The sequence below is a fragment of the Oncorhynchus mykiss genome, chromosome 5 (genome assembly GCF_057628025.1).
Source record: "Oncorhynchus mykiss isolate SJ-2025 chromosome 5, ASM5762802v1, whole genome shotgun sequence".
Lineage (NCBI taxonomy): Eukaryota > Metazoa > Chordata > Actinopteri > Salmoniformes > Salmonidae > Oncorhynchus > Oncorhynchus mykiss.
The window spans coordinates 85,877,448-85,905,129 of record NC_143026.1 but is presented as its reverse complement, the minus strand read 5'-3'; the positions used below and the strand labels follow the sequence as shown (position 1 = coordinate 85,905,129).

Sequence of the window (27,682 nt, the reverse complement as noted above, 5' to 3'; positions counted from 1 at the left end):
GTCTGCATACAGAGTCAAATGCCCTCTCTTTCTCTCACTCCCTCTCTCCTGAAAATTCATCAGACCAATATAGCTGTCTGTAGCGCAGGCAAAAAATAAGTTAATCATATTTATCTGTATGGACACTCTGTCCAACATGATTCCCTCTGTGGCAGGCAGAAGACAGATGTTTCTCTCTCTGCTGAAATGCTTCACAGCTATCTACCAGTGAAGGTGTTGATTTAAAACCTGATCAGAGGCTATTTACTGCTCATGGTCCTGTACTTTCATTAAACATGTCAGGACTGGGATTTGAATGTGAAAAAGGATTTTCACTTAGAAAGAAGGAATTCCATAGGGTGGCGCACAATTGGACCAGCGTCGTCCAGGTTAGGGTTTGGCCGATGTAGGCCGTCATTGTAGATAAGAATTTGTTCTTAACTGACTTGCCTAGTTAAATAAAGGTTAAATAAAAAATCAAATCAAATCCTGGCAACCTCACATAGGTTTTATTCCAGACTAAAGGGGAATATTAACTTGTGTAAATACATTGTATCTGCTGTGTAAGTACAGGTAGTAACATACAAATATATGTAATGTAGACTGAAAATACAGAAATTGTAAGGCATAAATGATGAGAACTCCATAAGAAATCAAGTGTTTTACAGTTGATTGATGCAGGCACGCAATAGGCTACTTTGTAGACATTAGCGTTTATTCATTCATCCTTCTCTGTGCTTTGGTGGGAAAAGTACTTTATTGTCATTTGAGTAAACGTAAAGATACCTTAATAGAAAATGTCAAGAACAGATCTTGAGATTGACAAACAAGTTGCTAATAAACACTTATAAATAATCACAGTTTAAAAGATTATAGCTATCAGTTGTTATAGATTCTGGACTGGCTTATTACTTAATATTATCATGTATTATTATTATTATTATTATTATGCCTATTTTGACTAGACCTATATGGACTCAATGGGGATTTATTCATGCGTTTATAGCTTCACTGGAATGTAACCAGTGATTTGCTAATCTGTCACATGTTGCCTCTAGGATACAATGGCACATGTTGTGTCAGTGGCATACTAGGCTGCGTTTACACAGGCAGCCCAATTCTGATATTTGTCCCACTAATTGGTCTTTTGACCAATCACATCAGATCTTTTCACAGCACAAGCTCTTATTCAAAGCTGATCTGATTGGTGAAAAGACCAAATAGTGAGAAAAAAATATCAGAATTGGGCTGCCTGTGTAAACGCAGCCAAATGTTGACAAATTCTTAACATATTGTCGTGAAGTTCTACAATGTAGCAGGTAGCTAAATATTATACTGCTTGCGTACGAGTTTGCGCAATGCGCCTATCACCCCCGCCAGAAAATATTCCAAATATTTGAACAGCAAGCGCAGAGAGGAAGGGGGGTCGGAGAGAGCAGAGAGGAAGGGGCCGGAGAGCGGAGAGAGAAGAGAGAGAGGCGCAGTTGAGCAAGTGAGCTAAGTAGCTAAAGCCAGTCAGTGAGGCCGAGGCGGACAGTTTTGAGGTGACAGTGGAGAATGGGGAGGACTTTGCACGCCCGGCGAATTTTGTCCGCAGAAAGGGTGCTCAAACTCGATCTCTACCCATCTGAGAGCGTGTGCTGAAACTGGAGAAACACCGGTGGACAGGAAGGAATGGCTGATCCTCTGAGGAGGAATTTATTAGCAAAACTTCGGGGGAAGAAATCTAAGAAAGGGACGCCGGCTGGTGGATACGGCGCTGCGACTAATGGGGGCAGAGCAGGTAAAGGAAAAGTTTCTCAAAACCCAGACGGCCAAACTCGTCCAGTAGTAATGTTCGCAGAGTTGCATTGTCTGACAGACAACATCATGAGAGGTAACGATAGTTACGTTAACGACATTGTAGTAAACAAGGTTGGATTAGATCAAGAGCAGAGCACGGTAGGAGTTGTTGAGACGAGTGAGTTTCCCCAGCAGTACGAGGCTTCAGCTAACATGCACATAAACACTAGCCGGGGGCCGGGGGACAATCAGGGTAGCGGGTGCTCCGGGATTAGGGGTCGAGTAAATGAGGAACTCTTGGGGGTCTCACTTCAAAGAGCAACTCAGTACGAGGGGAATGATAGAGACGAGATGATCAGAATCCATAAACAAGGGCCCGGCTACTTCTCTGGACAATTACAACAAGGACACATAGGTAGAGCACACGAACAGAGAAAACACTTTGTCCCCATTCCGCGACAGTATAGCGCAGGGGATTCAATAGGGTTTGGGAGCAATAGTCCTAATAATCACATTATATACCACAGAAGGCCTGATGGGGTAGTTAAAATGACAAATGGCCACTATCCTGCTTCAAAGAGTAATGGAACAAATGTCTGCTTTGACAAAGATCTAAAGACTCGAGTAAGCCACGGGCAGACAGACGACTCCTGCCATCAAACTGTGTACAACTACAAGGCAGACAACGGGCAGAGGCCTATAAATGATTTCAAAGTTACTGCAAACGTGCATCTTGGCCACAACCAAATATTGAAAACAAATGTTACAAATAACGGGACGCAAATGTGTCCGCCGGGTATCCCGTGTGCGCATCATCCGGACAGTAATTACACCGAGGAAAACATAGTGATTAGAAACATAGAGAGTTACGGGAGCTCGCCTGAATTTACAGGGGACAACATTAGGGTGACCCATTTGCAGAGCCCGACATTTTTCCCCACTGAATTAGAGATATGCGACGTTAATGTGGCCTCCCACTTCATATGCGCAAGAGAAGGAGCACTCCGACACTACTCTCTAGATAGCGAGGATGATGATTATTATGATAATGTAATTCTTCCCTTTTATGTATCTGAGTCGTTAGGTACAAATGATAGAAAAAGCTCAGATAAAATAGAAGCCATAGAGTCGGGAAAAGATGTTCCTAAAGGACAAGTCATTAGCGACAGTGTGCAGGAGACAGACAGACTGCGGAGCCAGTTGAAAGAGGCCTATTACCTTCTTATAAACACCATGCATGATATTAGTTTTGATGGTCAGGTCAGTGTCAACGGTTTTATAGATCAGGCAAGTTCCTCCAGTCACTCTCGGGACAGCATGTGCTCACGGTTGTCCATCAAGCACGTGGACAGTGATGCTTGGTCGTCGGGAGAGCACAGTGTCCAACAGGTGTCTGACACAGACTCCATCCTGTTGTGCCTGCTGAGTGAAAACCGAGTGGATCCAAGTCTCAAAAAAAATTTCATTAGCAAGAGCCTCGTGAATCTATCTGCTAGCAAGATTGGGCCTCCCTTACTGCGTTCCACTAGTGACAGAGCTATCAAATACCGCAGTGGTGCGCACAATGCGCCCTGCATCCAGGCCCTCGGTTCCCAAAGCCCTGCCTGTGAGAATGGGGATGGAGCAAGTAGGCCACAGGCTGTTGGAGCCTCTGACCCGTTTGAGAAACAGGCCAGCTACAATGGTGACACGAGCAGCGACGACCTGCTTCAAGACACCGGTGAAGACTTCAAGTTGAACGAGAGTAGTGGCTCGGTCAACAGCCTCACTGGATCGTCCGACAACGCAGACACCCAGCAGGGTGGTAACAGCAAGCGAGATGGAGAGATGAGCGCATGGGACCGAGGAGGCTCTGCCAAGCCCCATGGAGTCACCGTCAACAAGATGCAGGAGTGGATGCACAAAGGACGTCTGTTGTCTTCGGAGATGAAGCAGCGCATCGCGGGGTCTACGCCCCAAGCCCATGCCACCCACGGTGGCCTGGATAGTGCACCACGGCCCAGCCAGGGCCAGGCCAGCTCAGTTCCAGGTGGATCTAAACCAGCAGCCCTGACGACCAGAGTTCACGGGGCCATACCCGCCGCTGTGGTCCCATGCCAGAGCCAGGCTTTGCATCAGTCAGGTAGGAAGGGAGGTGGTGGCCCCCCCTGGTGGAGCCACTCTCCGGTCCAGGGAATCTCCCCCCTGTCGTCCTCCTCCATCCTCCTTCACCCATATTAAACTACTCCGTCTGGTCTGGTGGTGGTGGTCTCACTTTCTCTCCCTCTGGATGCAAAGCAAAGGGACGGAATGAATAAATGCCTGTCTGACCGGCCCCTTTGCTTTCCTAGTAGGATTCTCTAGTCTAACTGGTGGCGGGTTCTGGTTCTTCTTCTTCACACACTAATGTAGCTTCCATTTTAACACTGAATAGCACATTGGTTATAGTGGGCCACACTGTAGTAGTAACAATAACCACTAACTCACTCTGTAGTCTCATGGTGTTGATAACAGTGATAATGGTTGTGGTGGGTATGAACATTACTCTTGAACAATGAAATGTATAATCTGTATTAATTTTTGTTTGAGACCATCATTTGAGATGAAAACATCTGTATCATGAAACACAAATGGATATCCTGTTTTGATATTACCATGTTATTATGGTATTACCATAAAACCTGTCCTTTCATCTGCTGACCTATTTTTTAAGGAAATGGGATACATATCTACTTTTGCAGGTTGTAAGGTTTAGCTGGTGAGGTGACATCTCTTTCTTGTTGTTTCCCTGTGATATTTTCTATGGTTGGTATGGATGTGTGTGTGTGTCAGGTTGGTGTTCCATGGTATGTGTATGACTGGTGGGTTGAGCCTCATCCAGGGTAAATAGGGTGATAGGCCACATGTACCGGGTGCTGTTGTTGACTCTCTCTGGTGCAGGGCTAGAAATAGAGTGTGATCTCCAGACTGCAGCGGAGAGGGAGAGAAATAAAGAGGGTGAGAGAGGAGGGAGAGGGGGAGCATGGGGAGGGAGAGGGGGAGGGAGGGAGATGGAGGGCAGCTGTTGGCTCTTCCAAAGATGGTTTGGCTGCTAACTTTCTACTTTCTCTCTTTTTCTCTCTCTATCTCATATCTTTGTCTCTGTTTCTCAAATCAAATCAAATTTTATTTGTCACATACACATGGTTAGCAGATGTTAATGCGAGTGTAGCGAAATGCTTGTGCTTCTAGTTCCGACAATGCAGTAATAACAAGTAATCTAACTAACAATTCCAAAACTACTGTCTTGTACACAGTGTAAGGGGATAAAGAATATGTACATAAGGATATATGAATGAGTGATGGTACAGAGCAGCATAGGCAAGATACAGTAGATGGTATCGGGTACAGTATGTACAATGAGATGAGTATGTAAACAAAGTGGCATAGTATAGTATAAAGTGGCTAGTGATACATGTATTACATAAGGATACCGTCGATGATATAGAGTACAGTATATACGTATGCGTATGAGATGAATAATGTAGGGTAAGTAACATTTATATAAGGTAGCATTGTTTAAAGTGGCTAGTGATATATTTACATCATTTCCCATCAATTCCCATTATTAAAGTGGCTGGAGTTGAGTCAGTGTCAGTGTGTTGGCAGCAGCCACTCAGTGTTAGTGGTGGCTGTTTAACAGTCTGATGGCCTTGAGATAGAAGCTGTTTTTCAGTCTCTCGGTCCCAGCTTTGATGCACCTGTACTGACCTCGCCTTCTGGATGATAGCGGGGTGAACAGGCAGTGGCTCGGGTGGTTGATGTCCTTGATGATCTTTATGGCCTTCCTGTGACATCGGGTGGTGTAGGTGTCCTGGAGGGCAGGTAGTTTGCCCCCGGTGATGCGTTGTGCAGACCTCACTACCCTCTGGAGAGCCTTACGGTTGAGGGCGGTGCAGTTGCCATACCAGGCGGTGATACAGCCCGCCAGGATGCTCTCGATTGTGCATCTGTAGAAGTTTGTGAGTGCTTTTGGTGACAAGCCGAATTTCTTCAGCCTCCTGAGGTTGAAGAGGCGCTGCTGCGCCTTCTTCACGATGCTGTCTGTGTGAGTGGACCAATTCAGTTTGTCTGTGATGTGTATGCCGAGGAACTTAAAACTTGCTACCCTCTCCACTACTGTGCCATCGATGTGGATAGGGGGGTGTTCCCTCTGCTGTTTCCTGAAGTCCACAATCATCTCCTTAGTTTTGTTGACGTTGAGTGTGAGGTTGTTTTCCTGACACCACACTCCGAGGGCCCTCACCTCCTCCCTGTAGGCCGTCTCATCGTTGTTGGTAATCAAGCCTACCACTGTTGTGTCGTCCGCAAACTTGATGATTGAGTTGGAGGCGTGCGTGGCCACGCAGTCGTGGGTGAACAGGGAGTACAGGAGAGGGCTCAGAACGCAACCTTGTGGGGCCCCAGTGTTGAGGATCAGCGGGGAGGAGATGTTGTTGCCTACCCTCACCACCTTCTCTCTCTCCCTCTATCTCTCATGTCTCTGTTTCTCTCTCTCTGTCTTCATCTCTCATGTCTCTGTCTCTCTTTCTCTCTATCCCTCTCCATCTCTCATGTCGCTGTCTCTCTTTCTCTCTATCCCTCTCTTCATCTCTCATGTCGCTGTCTCTCTTTCTCTCTATCCCTCTCTTCATCTCTCATGTCGCTGTCTCTCTTTCTCTCTAGCCCTCTCTTCATCTCCCATGTCTCTGTCTTTGTTTCTCTCTCCCTCTTCATCTCGCTCTGTCTTTCCCTCTCTGTCTCTCTATTCATCTTTGTCTACTCTACTCTCTTCTTCTCTCATCAAAGAAAAGTTCAGCCTCTTCTGCACTTTTCCACTGTCTAACCATACCTGTTGAAGTCGACAAACAGGAGAAGACAGGGAAAGAGGGGACAGAGAGACATAGAAGCCACTAGGTGTATGAAAAGGGATGTACAGTGGGGCAAAAAAAGTATTTAGTCAGCCACCAATTGTGCAAGTTCTCCCACTTAAAAAGATGAGAGAGGCCTGTAATTTTCATCACAGGTACACTTCAACTATGAAAGACAAAATGAGAAAAAAATATCCAAAAAATCACATTGTAGGATTTTTAATGAATTTATTTTCAAATTATGGTGGAAAATAAGTATTTGGTCAATAACAAAAGTTTATCTCAATACTTTGTTATATACCCTTTGTAGGCAATGACAGAGGTCAAACGTTTTCTGTAAGTCTTCACAAGGTTTTCACACACGGTTGCTGGTATTTTGGCCCATTCCTACATGCAGATCTCCTCTAGAGCAGTGATGTTTTGGGGCTGTTGCTGGGCAACACAGACTTTCAACTCCCTCCAAAGATTTTCTATGGGGTTGAGATCTGGAGACTGGTTAGGCCACACCAGGACCTTGAAATGCTTCTTATGAAGCCACTCCTTCGTTGCCTGGGCAGTGTGTTTGGGATCGTTGTCATGCTGAAAGACCCAGCCACGTTTCATCTTCAATGCCCTTGCTGATGGAAGGAGGTTTTCACTCAAAATCTCACGATACATGGCCCCATTCATTCTTTCCTTTACACAGATCAGTCGTCCTGGCCCCTTTGCAGAAAAACAGCCCCAAAGCATGATGTTTCCACCCCATGCTTCACAGTAGGTATGGTGTTCTTTGGATGCAACTCAGCATTCTTTGTCCTCCAAACACGACGAGTTGAGTTTTTACCAAAAAGTTATATTTTGGTTTCATCTGACCATATGACATTCTCCCAATCTTCTTCTGGATCATCCAAATGCTCTCTAGCAAACTTCAGACGGGCCTGGACATGTACTGGCTTAAGCAGGGGGACACGTCTGGCACTGCAGGATTTGAGTCCCTGGCGGCGTAGTGTGTTACTGATGATAGGCTTTGTTACTTTGGTCCCAGCTCTCTGCAGGTCATTCACTAGGTCCTCCCGTGTGGTTCTGGGATTTTTGCTCACCGTTCTTGTGATCATTTTGACCCCACGGGGTGAGATCTTGCGTGGAGCCCCAGATCAAGGGAGATTATCAATGGTCTTGTATGTCTTCCATTTCCTAATAATTGCTCCCACAGTTGATTTCTTCAAACCAAGCTGCTTACCTATTGCAGATTCAGTCTTCCCAGCCTGGTGCAGGTCTACAATTTTGTTTCTGGTGTCCTTTGACAGCTCTTTGGTCTTGGCCATAGTGGAGTTTGGAGTGTGACTGTTTGAGGTTGTGGACAGGTGTCTTTTATACTGATAACAAGTTCAAACAGGTGCCATTAATACAGGTAACGAGTGGAGGACAGAGGAGCCTCTTAAAGAAGAAGTTACAGGTCTGTGAGAGCCAGAAATCTTGCTTGTTTGTAGGTGACCAAATACTTATTTTCCACCATAATTTGCAAATAAATTAATTAAAAATTCTACAATGTGATTTTCTGGATTTTTTCTTCTCATTTTGTCTGTCATGGTTGATGTGTACCTATGGTGAACATTACAGGCCTCTCTCATCTTTTTAAGTGGGAGAACTTGCACAATTGGTGGCTGACTAAATACTTTTTTGCCCCACTGTATAGAAAGACTAGCTTAGGGACCTGGGAAGAGAAAAGAAGGTTTCTATCCCTGTAGGTTGTTTTATTCACTGTCTTGTCCCCCCCTCCTTCCTTCATAAGTTCCATGGTAACTTGCATTTTAAAAGGACCCTTGGAGTGAATATTTAGAATGCCAATCCTGTTGTTTAACTTGTTTGCTCCCTGTTAATTCCTTAGTATGAATGAACAAAATGGGCAGCGATGAAGTGTTTATTAAGGTCAGCCCCAGAGCTTATCTTACCCCTGTGGATCTCTCTCTCTCTAGATCTCTCTCTTCCCCCTCTCCCTCTCTCTCTCTCTCCTCCCTCTCTCAAGATCTCTCTCTAGATCTCTCTCTCTCCTCTATCTAGATCTCTCTCTCCTCTCTCTCTGGATCTCTCTCTCTCTCTCTCTCTCTAGATCTCTCTCCCTCCCCTCTCTCCCTCTCTAGATCTCTCTCTCTCCTCTATCTAGATCTCTCTCTCCTCTCTCTCTCTAGATATTTTTCTCTAGATCTCTCTCTCTAGATCTCTCTCTCCTCTCACTCTCTCTAGATCTCTCTCACTCTAGATCTCTCTCTCCTCTCTCTCTCTAGATCTCTCTCTCCTCTCTCTCTGCTCCACAAAGAGCCATTTAAAAAAAGTAATACCAAAACCTCTCAAAGCGTGACTATAAACTTAGACTATAAACGTTCCTTTTATAGGCGCTCTTTTAATTTATGCAGATGTTTATATGTGTCTTGGCTGACACGCTAAAATTGATCCCCATTTATCCCCCTCCTGGTTTATTTATTCAAAATTAGAACTCACTTTGAAGTCATAAATATAATGCAGTTGATTAGGAGTGTAAAATAGATTTGACGACAGTCCTTTTAAAGTGTCTGTATGGCATCTTTGTACTTTTATAATTAGTGTGAAATCCCCCTGCATATTCATCACCCACAATGTGCTATTCACAGTGATGTGTGTGTGACTGAGTGTCTTGGGAAGTAGGTTAAAATAGAGTAGTGAGAAGTTGTTAGATGGCTCATCGTGTTTGTGCGTGTGCATATGTGCATGTGTGCGTGTGCGTGTGTGTGTGTGTGTGTGTGTGTGTGTGTGTGTGTGTGTGTGTGTGTGTGTGTGTGAAGTGGGACCACCACAATATTGTTGATGGTTAAGAAAGATAGGGAAGATCTAGAATGGTACGCTGGGACAAACACTGGCTGAGTTGTGTTGAGTTCAGTTATCTCCAGGTGTCTACTACCATGTGTAGCATGCAGGCAGTAGGTGTCTACTCAGTATTTTTGTTTTCGTCAGTTTGGGGCTCAAAGGAATGGGGATAAATCAAACCTACTGTAGACCAATAGCCATGCCAGCCAGTAGGGTGAAAGGCCCGCCAGACTGCTGTTTGAACTTTGAAGATTTGATTTTCTCTTTTTCTCAGTACCTGTAATGGCTCAGTCTGATCCCCTCGTGAGAGAATAATAACCAGCCTCTGTCTGCATGCTTTGGATATTAACCTTATTGGAAGTCACACACCTGAATTGGGATTATGGGTAATATTTGTCAGAGGTCACAATATATCATTTACAAGGCGTAAAGGCTTCATAAACCCGTAAATGGCTGACATATATGCTCCACAAATCATTTATATGCAAATGTCATACTTTCTACAGGTGATATATCTGGTCTTATAGGGACATTTTAAAACATGTCTACTCTTTATTCATGATGTCCAGCACCACGCCAACATCAACATACTGTGAAAATGGCACATTTCTGTGTAAAAAAAAGACACAGGAAGATAAGTGATTCCAGTGACATCAAACAATTAGTAGTCAATGCCTCCTCATCATTGGTTAAAATCACTGATGCTTTCCAAAATTGTGGCGTAACCCTTTTGCTGTAACATATAACCCAAGGTAAAGTGATCTCCCCTGCTCTTGTTAATGTATTAAAGTGGCTACAATATCAAATAGGCAGGAAATATTCAATCTGATCCTCTTTGCCAGCTTCCCTCCACTGTTAAGACTGTGTCGCTCTCTGTGTCTGCATCAAGCCAAGTCTTGTTACTGAGCTGCACTGTTTTCTCTCATAAACACACGTAGCACCAGTTCCAGATTACCAGGTACAATGCTTCCTCCTGTCTGCTGTTTGTGATACTAAAGACAGATCAGATGATGAATGAGATAGAGGAAGCAGCATCATGGTAGTAGAGCCAGACATCTTTATGTAGAGGGTGAGTCAAATACTAATCATAATACGATATTCTCTCCGAGTTTGTCTGTTGACTCTGCCAAGTCAAAGTCAAGCACCAGCATCTTCATTTTCATGTGATGTCTCAGGCAGGAAGTTATGTTTTTTTATGTGTTTTTCTAGTTTAAGATTCCAAAGAAAAGGAGATAGCAGTATGAATGAATAGGTCGGAGAGAATAGGAACAATGATAAGGTGGAATTCTTGTTGTTTTTTCTGTTGGTATTCTATGTGACCGGGAGAGTGACACCATTTCCAATTCTCACCCCTGCAACAGGGCGGCAGGGAAGAGGACTGACACACTCACACAAACACACACACTGCATTATTTACCCAGGCCATCTGTTACCCCTAAGGTCTTGGGTGTTCATTGGGCAGGCATGCCACTCTCACATGTCTCAGTCTGCATTACTTTTAATTGTCTGTGTGTGTGTGTGTGTGCGTGTGGTGACCACTGTGGACACTATTGGTGAAGGTTACCGGACTCTCATGCCAACTAGAAGCCAAGGGCGAAGGAAGGCTCAGGTCTTGACAAGCTGTGTCAATCAGCGCAGAGTGCACTAAAGTTATCTCAGGGTCGGGTTAGGGCACGCACAAACACAGCGCACACACACACACAGCGCACACACACATTGCGTTCCCACAGATTAGGTTTATAAGGGCAAAGTCATATGTCTCTATCAAGGAAGTGTTGACCCAGTTTAAGTGTTTTTCACCACTGCTTTAGTTCTCACACAGTTTACTATGAATTAACATGTTTAACTGGAATCCCAGGACATTCTCTTCACATCTCATCAATAAAATGACAAGACCTGAGAAATTACATTTTCCCCCAATATGGCACTAATGCAATTCCTCAAAATGCACAACATGTCAGCAGTAGATTACACAAAAAACCCACTAGAAAGTGACCATTCTGGATTATTTAGGACCAATGCCGATTTTTGGGTGTCAAGGAGGCTGAAGGCCACTAATACATAACAACAAAATGGCAATCATTTAATTTGAATGGTAGATGTCTTGATAAACTGGGTAAATGAAGATGGCATAGGCCTATTCACAATACAGGTGAATGCATATTCAATAGGAGTGTGTGCATGCATTGAGTTATTGAGCTTGTTTTGGGTGATCAGTGGAGTCTATGGTGCTACAGATGACCCATTTGGGACTTAATATTATCCTACTGATCAACAACATTTGCAAAGAAGCACCACTCCCGCATGTCACGCCTATATGGAAGGACATCATACAGGCACTGCTGTTAGTTTGAAGAACATCTATGGGTCCAAAGTCATTTCATGATTTGATTTGTGATTGTGATGTGTGATCACTAGGGATGCACGCTATATCGGTGAAGATATCGGAATCGGACGATATTAGATAAAAATGCCAACATCAACATCAGCCCGATGTCTAGTTTAACGCCAATGTGCAAAAACCGATGTCAAAGCTGACGTGCATACTTATATAACGTAGGTAAAGGACATAATGACGCCACGTAAAATCTGGCACTGAGGAAAGTCGTATTTCATGCTCATGAATGTGCTGGTTATGCTGGTTTCAATGGCATTTGAGAACATGTTGGAAACTTGTAAACATGAACACACTAGCTAGCTCCTTTCGAACAACTGACTCGAGAAATAAGCTCATAATTTGCGCCTGCAGCAGACGTGATACCCTCTTATGGCATTGAAACGCCTGCTCAACAAAACTGACGACCCAGGCTGTGAACAAGCGGTTCGGTGGCATTCTCTCTTTACTGTGTCACCACCATGCTCGATGCGATGTACAAGGACCACTACTTCGATGCAGACAAGAAACAGGGCTTACGTGACATGTTAGATACACAGTTGGACAAGATGGAAACAGACACAGTGACAGTGCGCACCGAGGAAAAGAGGCCATGGACAGACAGAGCTGAAACGTCACTGCTTGACATGTATGGTGAAATCCTGGTTGAGAATGAAACGACTGAACAAATGAACAATGAAACAGCACAGCAAGTCAGTGAAAGAAATAGGTTTTGATTATGTTTTACTGGTAATGGGGACATACGTAAATGCCCCCCAAAAAAACTTTTGGTGAGTGTGGTGTGTCTGTGTATAACCTTTATTTAACTAGGGAAGTCAATTAAGAACAAATTCTTATTTACAATGACGGTCTACCCCGGACAACGCTGGGCCAATTGTGCGCCACCCTATGGGACGCCCAATCTTGGCCAGATTTGATACAGCCTGGATTCGACCCAGACCCTGTAGTGATGCCTCTTGCACTGAGATGCAGTGCCTTAGACTGCTGCGTCCATGTGTGTGTTAACTATTTAACTGTACTAGAATGCTTAAAAGGCCGCAAAAATGTTAAATATCAGTTATTGGTATCGCTTTTTTGGAGGGGTAAGGAAAATAGCAGATATCGGTATTGGCCAAAAATGTCATTTCGGTGCATCACTAGTGATCACAAATGCTTATGAAACTAGTATTTTCTTCTCATTATCTTTTACTAGGATTTTTTATATTTTTTTCAGCTGTCAGGACGCATCTCTTAACAGCTCAGCTGCCAGGACGAAATTCTAAACAATTCAATTGGCTAGTTCAGCTATCTGTCAAGAAATTGCACGTTGTAACTTGATCCTACTGCTACGATGGGATAGAGCTAAACTGTAACTCCGCTCCCTTTCACATCTCCTCACATCTCTCATATCACTTACTGCTGTTTATTGCTACTATGAGAACTAGTTCAATGGCGATGGCATTTTCTTATCAAGCCATAAATGGGCATAATATCTAACAAGGAGAGCAATGGTAGGAAAAAAAGATGACACAATGATGCAAGTTCTGTCTGAATGACTCAAATCTTCCCATAGTTTGCAAAGTGAGAAGGTACACACACGTGCTGACCTACAGCTTTTTTGGTCCATAAGCATGCAGGAAGATTCTTAGGTAGCTACACCCATTGCCAACCTTTATTTGGGCATTTTAAAACAGTTCCTTCTTTCTCTATTATGACAATCATCTAATCCAACTATTAACTGTCAATTTACTGATACGATTGTGGTTGGTCAGGTCAGCACACCAGTAAATAGCTAACATTACACCGCAAGTCAGATGGCTCCTTGCCGGAAATGGTGCATGTTCAAAATGATAACCCGCTAACTATGTTGGCTATTAGCTCCTATCTGATTTATTAGCACCATGTTTATCTAGCCAGCATAGTAGCTAACGCCACAGATGTAGCTATCTAACGCCACAGATGAAAGGGTTAGTTAGTAGCTAGCTACCTAGCATATTGCATGCATGTGCGGGCACGTCAACACAAGCCTTATTATTAGTGAATTAACTAAACTAATATTTGCAACAGGAGTTGCAACAGGATTTTGGCCACTGTGTCAATTCATGCATTTCTCAATACTGCAACTTTCTGTTGGAGAATGATTTATCTTGCTGCTGCTGATTTTCCCAGTTAGACATTCCTCCGCATTGTGCAGTGCTCGTGGCTCAGGCGGTAAATTGCGGCTGGCCTAGCAGCAGTTTTGCTATGTAGAGGGACTATCCGCAAAGCCGATAAAGAAGGACCCAATATTTTGGCTCGGCCGATTATCGCTTGTTCTCTAAATAGCACATTATCCAAATAGGCTGTCGCATGGTAGCCTTTAGCCTAGAGTATTTACTTCATACAAAATCGGCATACATTCAAAGTACACGCATAATTGACACTGCCGGACTGCACACGTGACCTGAATGCAGTTAATAAACCCTACAGGAAACCATATAGCCTATAAAATAACGTATGCCTCTTTGAGCTGCTATTGTGAAATTTGTGACGTCGCTTGCTCTGAGACCTTGAAGTAGTAGTTCCCCTTGCTCTGCAAGGGCCGCGGCTTTTGTGTTGTGGAGCGATGGGTAACGATGCTTCGCGAGGGTGACTGTTGATGTGTGCAGAAGGTCCCTGGTTCGCGCCCGGGTATGGGCGAGGGGACGGTCTAAAATTATACTGTTACAGAGGCATGAGGGAAAATTCTATATTTTCCTGTCCTAAAGCCTAGGCTATTTTCCTATCCAGTCCCAATTCCACTGAAACCCAAAATCCTGTCGTGCATGACAATTCCTCATTTTATTCTGTAATCAATAGGTTGCATTATCAAAGCATGTCTCTTGCCAATGCATGTCAAAATAGCGATATAACATTTCCCCCGCTTCTCTGCGCTGTCTCGTACTTACTGCCCATATGAGAGCTTCGGTAGAGAATATGTGATCGATAAACGGTATGAGAGTAGATATGGATATTTTTTAAACAGGTTAAGATACCTTGATATTTAAACAATTTCCACTATTTAAACTGGTCTGCTATATGTATAACCATCAACCCGATTTTGCCAAATATAGGAGATATTCTGTCATTATTTGATGGAAGTTATTTAGCAAGTTTAGCAACTTTGGTCATTTGACTTTTGTTACTGCCGTTACAAAATGTGTATGATTCGACAACGCTATAGTCGAGGGACGCTCTGTGCATCTTGAGCGCGCTCTGTGTCGGGATAGCCTACTGCTGAAATGCACTGAATTGAGGAACATAACGTTCCAAATTGATGAATTGTCTGTTTCGCAATTCACAACAGTGTCATTGGCGATCAAAGACAGTTACTCTATCATTACTAAATATCAGTTTAATTTGCTCTGAAATCTTTACATAGTGGCACAGCACCCCTCTTATTTAGGGAGAATCCTGGCATAGTGACCATACAGAATCTTGGTTCTAAACACTTTAAATGGACTTCAGATTTTCGCGGTATTTCCCGGGACAATGTGGATAAATATGAATTATTCCCGGTATTGAAATTTGGGTGATTTTCTGAAGAATATTAATCCCTACAGTTTACCTAGTTGATGTGTGATTGGAGTAACTTTTTCATATGTCACTGGTGTTCTAGAACCCGCACAAATTATTTTTCAGTTGGTTCTTTCCACTACTTGAGGCTCCATGGCAAAGGTTGTGACCTACATCAAGAATATTTTTTGTTTTCAGGGCATTGATATGAATGGCATATGCGTTTACAGTTTGAATGTGATGGTAGAGAGATAGTAGGAAATTGATGGAGGGGTGTTGGAGGAAGGCGGTGCCATGCCATGCATGATGAAGGTGTGAGAGGTGTTGAAGAGAAAACTGTCAATCTAGAGGAGTTGTGGTCTGGAATGTCCTACATGTGGGAACACGCTACCTCTGTTATGGAAGACCCCTTAAAGGAGGCAGCTCTGCAGTGACCAGCTCAATTCACGCTAGGCTATACGACAGCAGCCTCTAATTCAACTTGAGCTAAGGCTAGCACTAATGCTAACATGCCATCCCCATGCTAAGAGCCTATTCTCATTGACGAAAGTTTAAGCAGAGGCACTACGACAAGATTTCATTTGACTTAATATGTACATCAACTGTTTCAATATACATGACATGCTTGCCTTACATTTCGTTGAGGCTGGCAACGTGGCATTCTTGCTCTGCAGCTCCAATTTACCGTAAACATCACAGTAGCCATTAGCAATGCAAACTATTCAACAATGCGAGTTTATGGTAGGTAGCAAGCTAAACAAAATTATTTCTGCATTCTCCGTAGTTACATCATAATAGCTGCATTAGCTAGTTAGCCGAATGCGGATGTTTGCTAAAACTGGAACTGCTTTGAGGTCGTCCCTAAAAAAGTATAATAATGTACAATAAATTAAGACTACAGATTATTGAATGGGATAATATACACCATTTTTTGAGAATGATAATTTGAAACATACAGTTTTAATGAGTAAATGTATTTATACATGTTTTCATTTTGATAAGAGATTAAACTACATTGGATTGAAAGTTATTTGTTGATGTAAAAATCTAAATGTACCGATTTTAAGGTTGTGCCATTAGATTTGGGGTGAGGTGGGGTCACGGAAAATGTTTGGGGGAAAAAATGGGGTCTCCAGAAATTGTCTGAAAAAATGGGGTACCCACTGAAAAAGTTTGAATACCAGTGCCAGGCTTAATTGTATCAATATCATAGAGCTTTTTATATGAGGTAAAAAGCTAATGTGTACGCACGCACGCACACACACACACACACACTGTGCCTTTAGGGCCCATGTCAATAAAATCAGCCAAGCAAAAAAGAAACTTAGTTTCAATCTAGTGAACTCGGAATAGCTTCCTTACGCAACTTTACAGGCCATGTTCCACTAATTTGATTGCACTGGTTAAAAAGAAACTATTTATTCTGACACGCTGGTACTTTTTAATAGTAGACTTCTTCAACCCTGCACACACACACACACCAACACCCAACTCTGGACCCTATGTATTTTGTTTTATAAGTGAAAACATTCTCGGTATCCAGTCTGTAATTTGGTGGTTGTAGCGCAGCTTGCAGGAAATCTGTTTCCTTAAGAAAAAGAGAGCTTGTCATTAGCGTCTACTGTGGAGGGGCTCGTCTGGGCTGAGAGGAGAATGCACGTATCAAAACAGTCTTTACAGAGAGAAGACTGCCATGCGATGCGTGTTGCAACAGAACCCAGCCCTCATCACTCAGATCCAGCCTGTCTGTTTCCCTCTCTCTTTCCCAGCAGGCAGCATCTGCTCATCAGCCCATGGCTTGTCAACACTGCCTGCGGAAAAACAAGACCTGTCAGACAAACAATCTTTGCATGATTTGCAGGGTTACTTGCTTTGCGATTTGTAAGAGATTTGGCTTCTCTTTTTATTATCTGTTAGGTAAACTGTACACACAGAGCTGCGAACTGTACAGACACACAGAGACATCTCTTGTTGCGTTGAATGGGGATGGTACTTTCTGAACCCTTTGAAAAATGTCAAGCCAGAAGCTGCCTCATCACCACATTTTTTATCTGCCCCTATTGATGCTCATATAGCCACTGGTTTTACTTATGTCAACTGACCAAACCATCCTCCTCACCCTCCATCCCATTTGCCTCATCCCTTCATCCCATCATCCTCACCTTCCATCCCCTCCTCGTCCTCCTGATCCCTGGCACCTCTATTTTCACTGCTGTCACGATGGCTGTGATTTTTCAGATTTTTCCTCCGCCTTGTTTAAGGGAGCTCTGACTCTATCCCGTCTCTCTCTGTGTGTGATTTTCCGTTAGGTCTGAGCTCGCACATTCCCCAAGCTGACATTCCAGAGATGGGAAGTCATTGGAGGAGATGTGCCAGTGTTGCGAGGTGTTTGTGTTACAAGGGGCCTGAGTGGCCTGCCACGTAGTAATGACGGTTTGTGTTTTAGGCAAAATATAGCAGAACCAGCAGTGGAGAAAAATACCAAAAAACACATTTCTCATTCTGTCTAGTAGAGGTGAAATACAGACGTGAAGAAAGATGATGTGTTTGGATTTTGAGTAGCGTGTGTGGTTGTATGTGAGCGTGAGAAGAGAGGGGGAAGTCCCTCCACATTTCACCATCCCAAGGCCGGGTAAGTCACTGTTGGTAAGTCACCTATGGTTTCATGATACAGATGTTTTCATTTAAAGTAACGAAGGCACAACGTTATCCTCGCAAGGCAAATATAATCAGGTAATCAAATGTTGGGTTTAGAAAACAAGTGGGAGGCTATGATTCAACAGGTTATAAAACATCCCCCACTGTTTCCATGGTGATAGTTGCCAGAAGATCTCTTTGTGTCTTAAAGGCTCCTGTATGATGGGATACAGGTGAGCAGATGGTGGCAGTGAGATATCAGTACAAGAATGCGTCCAAAATGGCACCCTATTCCCTACATAGTAGTGCTTTACTTTTGACCAGATAATAGGATGCCATTTCAGATACAGCCTCAGTCTCTCCTGCTCTGCAGTCTGACACGTCTCTCTTTCTCTCACTCTCTCTCCTGCAGCTCTGATAGAGAATGTCCACTCCTCCGACAGGCACGAGGTTGGCGAGGGCAAGGCCAGCGAGCTGTCATTATGGAGACCCCCACTCAACACCATCACCGTTTCCAAGAAACGCAACTGGCTCCAGCAGAGCTCTGGGAGGCCGCATCACACCACCCAGGATGACTCCCAGTGCATTCTGGGAGCAGAGGAGGACAATGGACATGGACATACACCCCGACCCCCTCCTAGCCCCTCCCCGGAGTACCTAAAACCCCCCGGACCGCCGCCCTCCCGGCCCCTCCGCCTGCACCTAGCCCAGGTGAGCATGTGCCACGCCCGCGTTGGACCCCAGCCCAGGTGTGTGGACCCGGCCGAGGAGAATGATGCGGATGACGAGGGGGAGATCTGGTACAACCCCATACCTGAGGATGAAGAACCAGAGCTACCTCACATTTACAGACCCACCGCCATCCCCCAGGTCAGACTGATGGTCCCTACACGGCCCCAGGAGCCCCAAGCCACCCAGATCCAGAGGAGGCCCAGCCGGGAAGGGGTGGCCGGGCGGACCCTGGAAGGCTGCAGCCCTGACCTGGAGGGTGTGGGGGAGAGCCTGTGTGGCGGAGGTGGAGGTGGAGAGGGGAGTCAGCAGGGGAATGCTGTACATTCCATGGAGCCGTCGGTACAGCTGCACAGACAGATGCTGCACACATGCAAACCTCAGGAGGAGGGGCCAGCCAGTTCCAGCAGAGCCACAGCTGCAGGTAAATAACCTCTAGAACTACGTCTATCCATCTCCCTCCTCCTAGTCTTACACTCTTTCTAATCTACTCTCACTCACTCTCTCCTTTTCTTTTCTTTTACTATCCCTTTCTCCTCTTTCTCTGTACTCACCTCTTTCCCTTCCTCAACTTAGTGCCGGCGGCTGTCTGTCTGTCTCTCAGTCAATCAGTCTTTCAATCAGTCTTGAGACACCACGCACACACACATACCTCTCCTCTCTCTAATCATATCTCTACATAGTGGTGTCAGTCATTAGGTTAGCTAAACCCAGCCAGACATTAGTTAACCAGGTGGAATTAGTTGGCATTCCTGAAGGGAATAAATAATTTTTTATTTGTGATTGAAGCTCATTCCCGGGATTAAGCAACGCTGTAGACTAGGGCTGTCCGAGTTAACCAATTTACTGAAGTTTACTTTTTGTAATTTCAGTGCACAATTTGTTTATTTATTGCGATTAATTGCAATGTCTGAAAGCATTCAAAATACACTGGGTGTGTGTGGGTGGGTGGCAGGCCTGGAATTTTGTGATTTTAGTGGTAAGGCCATTTGGCCTTAAGAGGTTCCCAATCTACCAGGGTACCAAGGCCATCTGCTAGGGCACCAAGGCCATCTGCTAGGGCACCAAGGCCAACTGCTAGGGCACCAAGGCCATCTGCCAGGGCACCAAGGCCATTAACCAAAATAGCCAATTAAAATGCTTTGAAAACAGAAAAACAGTAGCCATTCTTTAAAAAAAAACACATCTATGTAAATGTACATAAATAATTAGCCTACAGTACATCTAAAGTGTGCCCCCCTCATGTCAGCACCAGACCGATGCTGACATGAGGGAGGCGCCAGAAAATGTAGCCACACTTTAATGAGACTTTAAATTACATGTACTGTATATACACTGCTCCAAAAAAATAAAGGGAACACTAAAATAACACATCCTAGATCTGAATGAATGAAATATTCTTATTAAATACTTTTTTCTTTACATAGTTGAATGTGCTGACAACAAAATCACACAAAAATTATCAATGGAAATCAAATTTATCAACCCATGGAGGTCTGGATTTGGAGTCACACTCAAAATTAAAGTGGAAAACCACACTACAGGCTGATCCAACTTTGATGTAATGTCCTTAAAACAAGTCAAAATGAGGCTCAGTAGTGTGTGTGTGGCCTCCACGTGCCTATATGACCTCCCTACAACACCTGGGCATGCTCCTGATGAGGTGGCAGATGGTCTCCTGAGGGATCTCCTCCCAGACCTGGACTAAAGCATCCGCCAACTCCTGGACATTCTGTGGTGCAACGTGGCGTTGGTGGATGGAGCGAGACCTGATGTCCCAGATGTGCTCAATTGGATTCAGGTCTGGGGAACGGGCGGGCTAGTCCATAGCATCAATGCCTTCCTCTTGCAGGAACTGCTGACACGCTCCAGCCACATGAGGTCTAGCATTGTCTTGCATTAGGAGGAACCCAGGGCCAACCGCACCAGCATATGGTCTCACAAGGGGTCTGAGGATCTCATCTCGGTACCTAATGGCAGTCAGGCTACCTCTGGCGAGCACATGGAGGGCTGTGCGGCCCCCCAAAGAAATGCCACCCCACATCATGACTGACCCACCGCCAAACCGGTCATGCTGGAGGATGTTGCAGACAGCAGAACGTTCTCAACGGCGTCTCCAGACTCTGTCACGTCTGTCACATATGCTCAGTGTGAACCTGCTTTCATCTGTGAAGAGCACAGGGCGCCAGTGGCGAATTTGCCAATCTTGGTGTTCTCTGGCAAATGCCAAACGTCCTGCACGGTGTTGGGCTGTAAGCACAACCCTCACCTGTGGACGTCGGGTCCTCATACCACCATGGAGTCTGTTTCTGACCGTTTGAGCAGACACATGCACATTTGTGGCCTGCTGGAGGTCATTTTGCAGGGCTCTGGCAGTGCTCCTCCTGCTCCTCCTTGCACAAAGGCGGAGGTAGCGGTCCTGCTGCTGGGTTGTTGCCCTCCTATGGCCTCCTCCACGTCTCCTGATGTACTGGCCTGTCTCCTGGTAGCGCCTCCATGCTCTGGACACTACGCTGACAGACACAGCAAACCTTCTTGCCACAGCTCACATTGATGTGTCATCCTGGATGAGCTGCACTACCTGAGCCACTTGTGTGGGTTGTAGACTCCGTCTCATGCTACCACTAGAGTGAAAGCACCGCCAGCATTCAAAAGTGACCAAAACATCAGCCAGGAAGCATAGGAACTGAGAAGTGGTCCGTGCTCACCACCTGCAGAACCACTCCTTTATTGGGGGTGTCTTGCTAATTGCCTATATTTTCCAACTGTTGTCTATTCCATTTGCACAACAGCATGTGAAATTTATTGTCAATCAGTGTTTCTTCCTAAGTGGGCAGTTTGATTTCAAAGAAGTGTGATTGACTTGGAGTTACATTGTGTTGTTTAAGTGTTCCCTTTATTTTTTTGAGCAGTGTATATAGGCTAAACACCAGTTATGTTTGTCAAATATAATCTAGGATAATTTTTAATAAAGGCTTGATTCTGTCGACATACAGTGCATTCGGAAAGTATTTAGACCCCTTGATTTTTTCCACATTTTGTTATGTTACAGCCTTATTCTAAAATAGATTATAAAATGATTCCTCATCAATCTACACACAATGCCCCATAATGATGAAGCAAAAACAGGCTTTTAGAATTTGTTGCTGTCCCGTTTTTTTCCTCCATTTTATGAGGCATGTCTTACCATGTTCCGACCATAGGAATGTTAAGGGGATTATTTTATAAACACTTCCTCATATGTCATTGAAACCAGTATTTCTTTCATGTTGTCAACTTTCTTTCATTGTCCAGCAGCCAAAGGCACAATCCTAGTCATATTACCAACCCATGCTAGTTTTTGAGTTTTGTCCCGAAGCCGCTCCTGCGTTGTCTTGGCTGTGTGCTTCGGTCGATGTCCTGTTGAAATAGTTTATCAACATTTTAAGCTTAAACCTTCTGATCTGTTGCATCAGCCTCATTGCTTTTAAAATTGTTTCTTTTATGTGCAGGGGTTGTATTAATTTGGGATCTATCGCGTCCCAGAACTGTCCCAGAGTATGTTTAGAATATTTTTTTCTCGCACAGAAGGACAAGCTGACCAATAGAATATGTCAATGTTTGTACATTGACATAGACTAGTGCTTTTGCTGTTCGTTATTCTTCTTGTTGGCTGACGAAAAGTAAATGTGGACAATAACATCTTCAATATGCGCCTCGGATTTGGATAAGAAGGATGCGCACCTTTGCATCCCCGGTGTGTCTTCACTTGTAACCTACTTCTGAGTGGGGATGCCTGTGAGAAGGACCCGATCATGTGACGGGCATTGGCTAATAAGAATTTAGATGTTTGAGAGACCCATGTGAGTGAGAGGTGCTTCGGAGCATGGCGATTGGCAGCCGGGAGAAAGGAAAGGAATTATTATATTCAGCCCAAGGGCACAACAGCCACTTTGGCCACAAGACATGAATTATTTTAGGCTTCATTGCTGGGAAATTTGAGGCCTGGTGTGTGTGTGTGTGTGTTTCAGTGTTGAGACTGCGCAGCACGATTTTAGCTATTATGTAGGGTGTCCAATCAAAAATGCATATTGTGACCAACTTCTTATCTCTATCATAATCTGTCCAAACTGTTGTGAAGTTTTTACCCTTGTAGCATGGGCCAGAATTAAGGTGACTAAATCAATGGAGGAAAGAGACAAAAGTGGTAAAAAAAATCAGGAGAATTGCTTTGCGTCAGTAAGGCTGGATTCTGTACAATAATTAAATCTACATGGCTACCTGACAGGCTCATCTTTCTTCTCGAATCCTCAGGGCATAAAACAATATAGAGGTAAGAGGGATATCGATTTAGAGACATGACATGTAGTATTTTCATATTTTAGTATACGTTTAATTTGACATTTCTGTTCTTTTTCGAAGATTGAAAAACCCCACTGAACGATTCAGAACATAAAAAATTATATTTGTCTTCACATAAGGATTTAAAATTTCATCACCAAAGTGCGTTTCACCCACTCTGGGCAGAGAGGGTGTACCCCCTATATTGTGATGACAGCCCCTACACAACTCTCTTAGTACGTTGTATTTTAAATTTTTTGACTTCTTCTTTTGACTGCTCTGATGTGGCAACACGGTTGTTTGGACATTTTGACAAATCTTGAAGTGAACCCATAATTATGACTTTTAACTACTGTCTTCTATGGCACGCAAAAGAGCTTTCTGGTTGTTGAACACAAAGCGAAGCTGAATAGCAAGGATATACTTATCCCTTCCGCATAATTGGCAGCAGCCATAGCAACAGAAGTTCTTTATGAAAGTCATAATAAGCCTAACATGTGTACTGGTGTTGCTCACTTCACTTTGACTAAATGTATTAGTGAAAAGAGCAAACTACCAGATATCTATTGGTAATACTAGTTGGTTAGAAGTTTTAAAAGTATTAAAACACTTTTTACATTTGTCTGAGTGAACAACAGCAAATGTTTTGGAACCTCCTTCATCCTACATCTCCAGTCTTGTCTTGGGGACATTCCCTCCAAAACAATGTGTTCTGAGGGGACATTCTCTCTCTGAACCTTTTTTGTGAGAGTGAGTGACATAACACAAGCGTGATTGACAGGTAGCGGCCAACAGCTAGAGCTCGGCCAATGGGTAACAACAAAGCCCCGGCTCACAGTGACATCACATGCTGAGTGGCCAAAGTCTCAGTCATGAAAGACTTTACATGCAGGATCAGGATTAGCCTTAGGCCAGGGCCTGAGTGGGGTCTCAGTGTTCCAGCACATGAATGCTGGAATAGCCACAGACACTGATTATAACCAATTAAAACTAAGCTATTTTCTGCTCTTGTCATTTGATATGGTACAGTGTGAAATTCCAGATATTTCCCAGTCTTTCATGGTTAAACGATGAAAGGGGAAAGCACGTAGAAAGACTCCTCTGTGTAGAGAGAAGTTGAATGATTATTATGTTGGTTTATCAATCTGTTCTTATTCTGTGAACTGTGTGTGAATTATGTGTGATTGATCTGTGACTGAGACAGAAAGGCATTTACAGGAACTTGTGTCATAAATTAGTCAGTATGTTGTTGTGTTGTGTGGAATGTGGAGTCCTTGTGATAGTGTAGGTCGCCTAGTTATCTGGTAGATGTGCTGCTTGCTGTGTTCTGTGTTGTGCAGGGTGGGGAGTGTTCAGTGAGTGTTTTGTGTTCCAGTGTTCCACTCCGGAACTCCCTGCTCGTTGTTGACTTTGCGGTCGGCTCCTGTGGGTTAGCCGACGCCACTCCACACTTCAACCCGTGTCTCAACAAAAAAGAACCTACCGCATTACGTGTCCTCAAAGAGAAAGTGTGTGTGTGTGTGTTACTACGTTGTGTGTGTGCCAGCTAGGCACCCAGTGAGAGGTGATGTTACCTATTTATCCGTCAGTCACAGTGGTTGTGAACGGTGGTGAGCCCTATAATAATAATAATGATGATGATGATGATGATGATGTGATGATGTATGTGTCCAGGTCTCTGTAATGTGGTAAAAATACTCCCATAATCCTTTGGGATGTAACAGGAGCTGAGTGCTACGTCTAAATGAGACGCTGTCACGGCAGGAAGTGGCAGGGTGACAGGCCGTGTTTTGGGTTTGCAGGAGGACAATGTATCAGACATGTCCCTGACTTAACCCTTGTGTATTCTTAACATTCTGTATACTCCCCTTGACCTAAGGGTCAAAAATGCCCCGCCTTCACTAAACCCCTAAAATAAAGCAGCTTAATTTAATTTTAAACCCCAAATCTATTTTGCATGAAGAAACAACCTGCCATTCATCACAAACTTTGTGAATATCTGGGTTTTCCCTCTTCACAATGCTGAAAGACTGCATTTAATCAGTGGACACCACTCATTTTTATTACAACACACCTGTCATAATTGTTTTCTTTACTTAAGTAGAGGTTTATTATTATTTTTGCTAAAGATACTGTATAGGTGTAAACATATTGGTTTTAGCAAGAGATAGCACTTGTATAGCCTAAGAAAGTATAGCCTAAGAAAGTATCAGAAATGTGCAGAAAGTAGTTTTGAATGCATTTTATTGAAGGGAAGCAATAACAGTCTTGAACTTTTTTGGCAACATAGTGATATATTCTTATATACTGTACAATGAGGAATTCAACTACAAAATACTAGTTGTCTCCCATTTTTTGAGCCATTGCCCCCACCCACAAGGTGTATAAACATCAACAATAAATACGAATAAAATAAGATAATAGATACAAAACAAAAACGTGAAGAACATAAATCAGTCAATTCTAATTAGCACATGTAGGACAGTGTGCAAGTGTGTGTACATGGACTTTTCAGATGTATTTCTCACATGTGCAGCACATAGTATTTGTTTTACAGTCCTTCTTTGGGGGGCAGAATTGGCATCTCCCCCTCTTGCCTGCCTCAGCTGCAGCCTCAGGTGGATCAGGACAAGATTCAGCCCCCTGAACAGCTTTCACAAGCGCTGCAGAGGCTGCTGTGCGGGGAGGCGCTCACTTCTTTAAATGTGTGGGGTTACAAGTGCCTTTCCCAGCTGCTCCAGGAACCCCCTCCTCTTGTTCCGCTTATCAGGCAACCAGGTAGGGTCGATCTTGTTCCATATCACAAAGGCATTGTATGAGGACACATCAATGATGTTATGGAAGATGACCAGGGGCCAGCGGGCAGTCATCCTCCTGCAGCTGTAAGTCCCAATCACATTGTCAACGTTGTCCACGCCTCACGTTGTCCACGCCTGTGGTTGTAGTCCAGGATGATGGCTGGCTTCCTGTCCTCACGATCACTGATCTCAGCCGTTTTGTGCAGTGTGCTCAGGAGGACCACATTCTTGTTCCTCTTTGGAAGGTAAGAAACTAGAGTGGTGGTGGGGGTGAAGGCAAACTTTGATGAGAAGGCCTCTCTCCCTCTTGTTGCAAGGAGTGCAGGGGGGGAGCTCAGGCTTGTTCTTTCTAACTGTGCCAACCATGGTGATCTTCCTCTTCAGGAGGTGCTGGCTGAGTTCAAAAGAGGTGAAGAAATTGTCACATGTGACATTGTGCTCCCTTAGTCCATCTGGTTCTTCACCGGGCCTCCACTGGTCGGCTTCCCTGTGTAGACTTGCATCTTCCAAGCGTAGCTGGATTGTGCATCACAGACCACCCATATCTTAATGCCATACTTTGCTGGCTTGCTGGGCATATACTGCCGGAAAGGACAGCGACCTTTTGACAAAAGAGATTACTATCAGTAAATAGTATCAGTGTCACAGAAAACAATCACATAAATCACTGATATTACAGCAATACATAATAAAATGAACAGTGACAATCACTTACATTACAGATATGAAAATAAAAATGTACCTCTGAATGGAACTAGTTGCTCAACACTGTTACTTCAGGGTCGTAGAGGTACGGCTCCACCCACTTCTCCCAGACCTCTCTTGTCAAATCGTAGCATGTGTGAAGTGTGAAAGACTTTCAGTGGCATTGTGGCACAGAAAATCGACCTTCCACTCCCTGCATCTCAGAGACTACATGTAGCCTCGCCTCGGGACCTATACACACCCGCTAAGATTGTCTCCATATTTACGGAAACCCTCCAAGTTTGTCATCTCCAGGGTTATTTTTTTCTATGACTGGTGTGATGAACATGTAGAATGTTGAGGTGATGTCCTAGGCATGGGCAACTGCATGTCTTGTGGGTCATGGGGTCATCCTTATGACTTTTTGTGCTGCCATCCTGCCCTGGTTGTCATATGGTGACAAGGACCATGTTATTTTGCTGTTCTTTGACAAAAATGTCTCTCTTTCAGCTTGGGGGATTTCTTCTTCATCTGAAGATGATGCATTGTGCTCTGGGTTGTATTCTTCCCCCATCTTCTTCTTCAGATACCTCCTCCTCTTCTAAATCTTTGTTCTCTTGTTCCCCCTGGACATCTGAAAAAATCTGAGCTACGACCTGTTGTGCACTGAGAATCATGGCTTCAGCTTAGAGAGAACTGGGGGGACTGTCATCTCCAGCACCTTTATAGCCTCTGACTACATTCCCCATTAGTAAACAATGCTTTCAAGAAATGTTTATTTTGTCTGAAATGTTGTTAATTTTGTCTGTGAACTTGAGTCATGTGTGGGGTCGAGGAGGGGAGATGCTGCACATGCACAAAAAAGTTGTAGTTTTGTCTGTGTTCATCAGTAGCACGTATAATCTCAATCTCTCATTGTGTGTGTGTGTGTGTGTGTGTGTGTGTGTGTGTGTGTGTGTGTGTGTGTGTCTTTGTGGTTTTTGTGGTGTGTAAATTATTTTATAACTGCTGGGTCAAAAATGACCCTAAGACAATCTTTGTACAGCTTTCATGGAAATATGAACAAAGGCGATGTTTCACTTTTTCTAATGTTGGGGTCACTCTAGGAAAAGTAATCCAATTTCAAGCTGAAAAAATATCATTTAGAGGTTTTTCTC

General features: G+C 44.0%; 1 protein-coding gene and 1 long non-coding RNA gene across 4 annotated transcripts in view; one reads left to right on the top strand and one right to left on the bottom strand.

The window, feature by feature from the left end:
* The first annotated feature begins 1,302 nt into the window (after nt 1–1,302).
* The window catches only part of syde2 (synapse defective 1, Rho GTPase, homolog 2 (C. elegans)), a 65,487-nt gene continuing 39,107 nt past the window's right edge, over nt 1,303–27,682 (top strand). For 2 of the 3 annotated variants that reach the window (XM_090236174.1, XM_021604584.3), the window contains exons 1-2: nt 1,303–3,883; nt 18,407–19,147. In XM_090236174.1, the coding sequence (XP_090092300.1) occupies nt 1,654–3,883; nt 18,407–19,147 (2,971 nt within the window). In that variant the 5' untranslated portion in view covers nt 1,303–1,653. The remainder of the gene's footprint in view (nt 3,884–18,406; nt 19,148–27,682) is intronic. The other variant, XM_021604586.3, reaches the window with a different exon arrangement.
* LOC149983607 (uncharacterized) lies at nt 11,166–17,654 on the bottom strand. Its single transcript, XR_016496352.1, has 2 exons — nt 17,520–17,654; nt 11,166–17,168 (listed from the first exon to the last, which is right to left on the bottom strand). It is a non-coding gene; the product is annotated as an uncharacterized LOC149983607 (long non-coding RNA).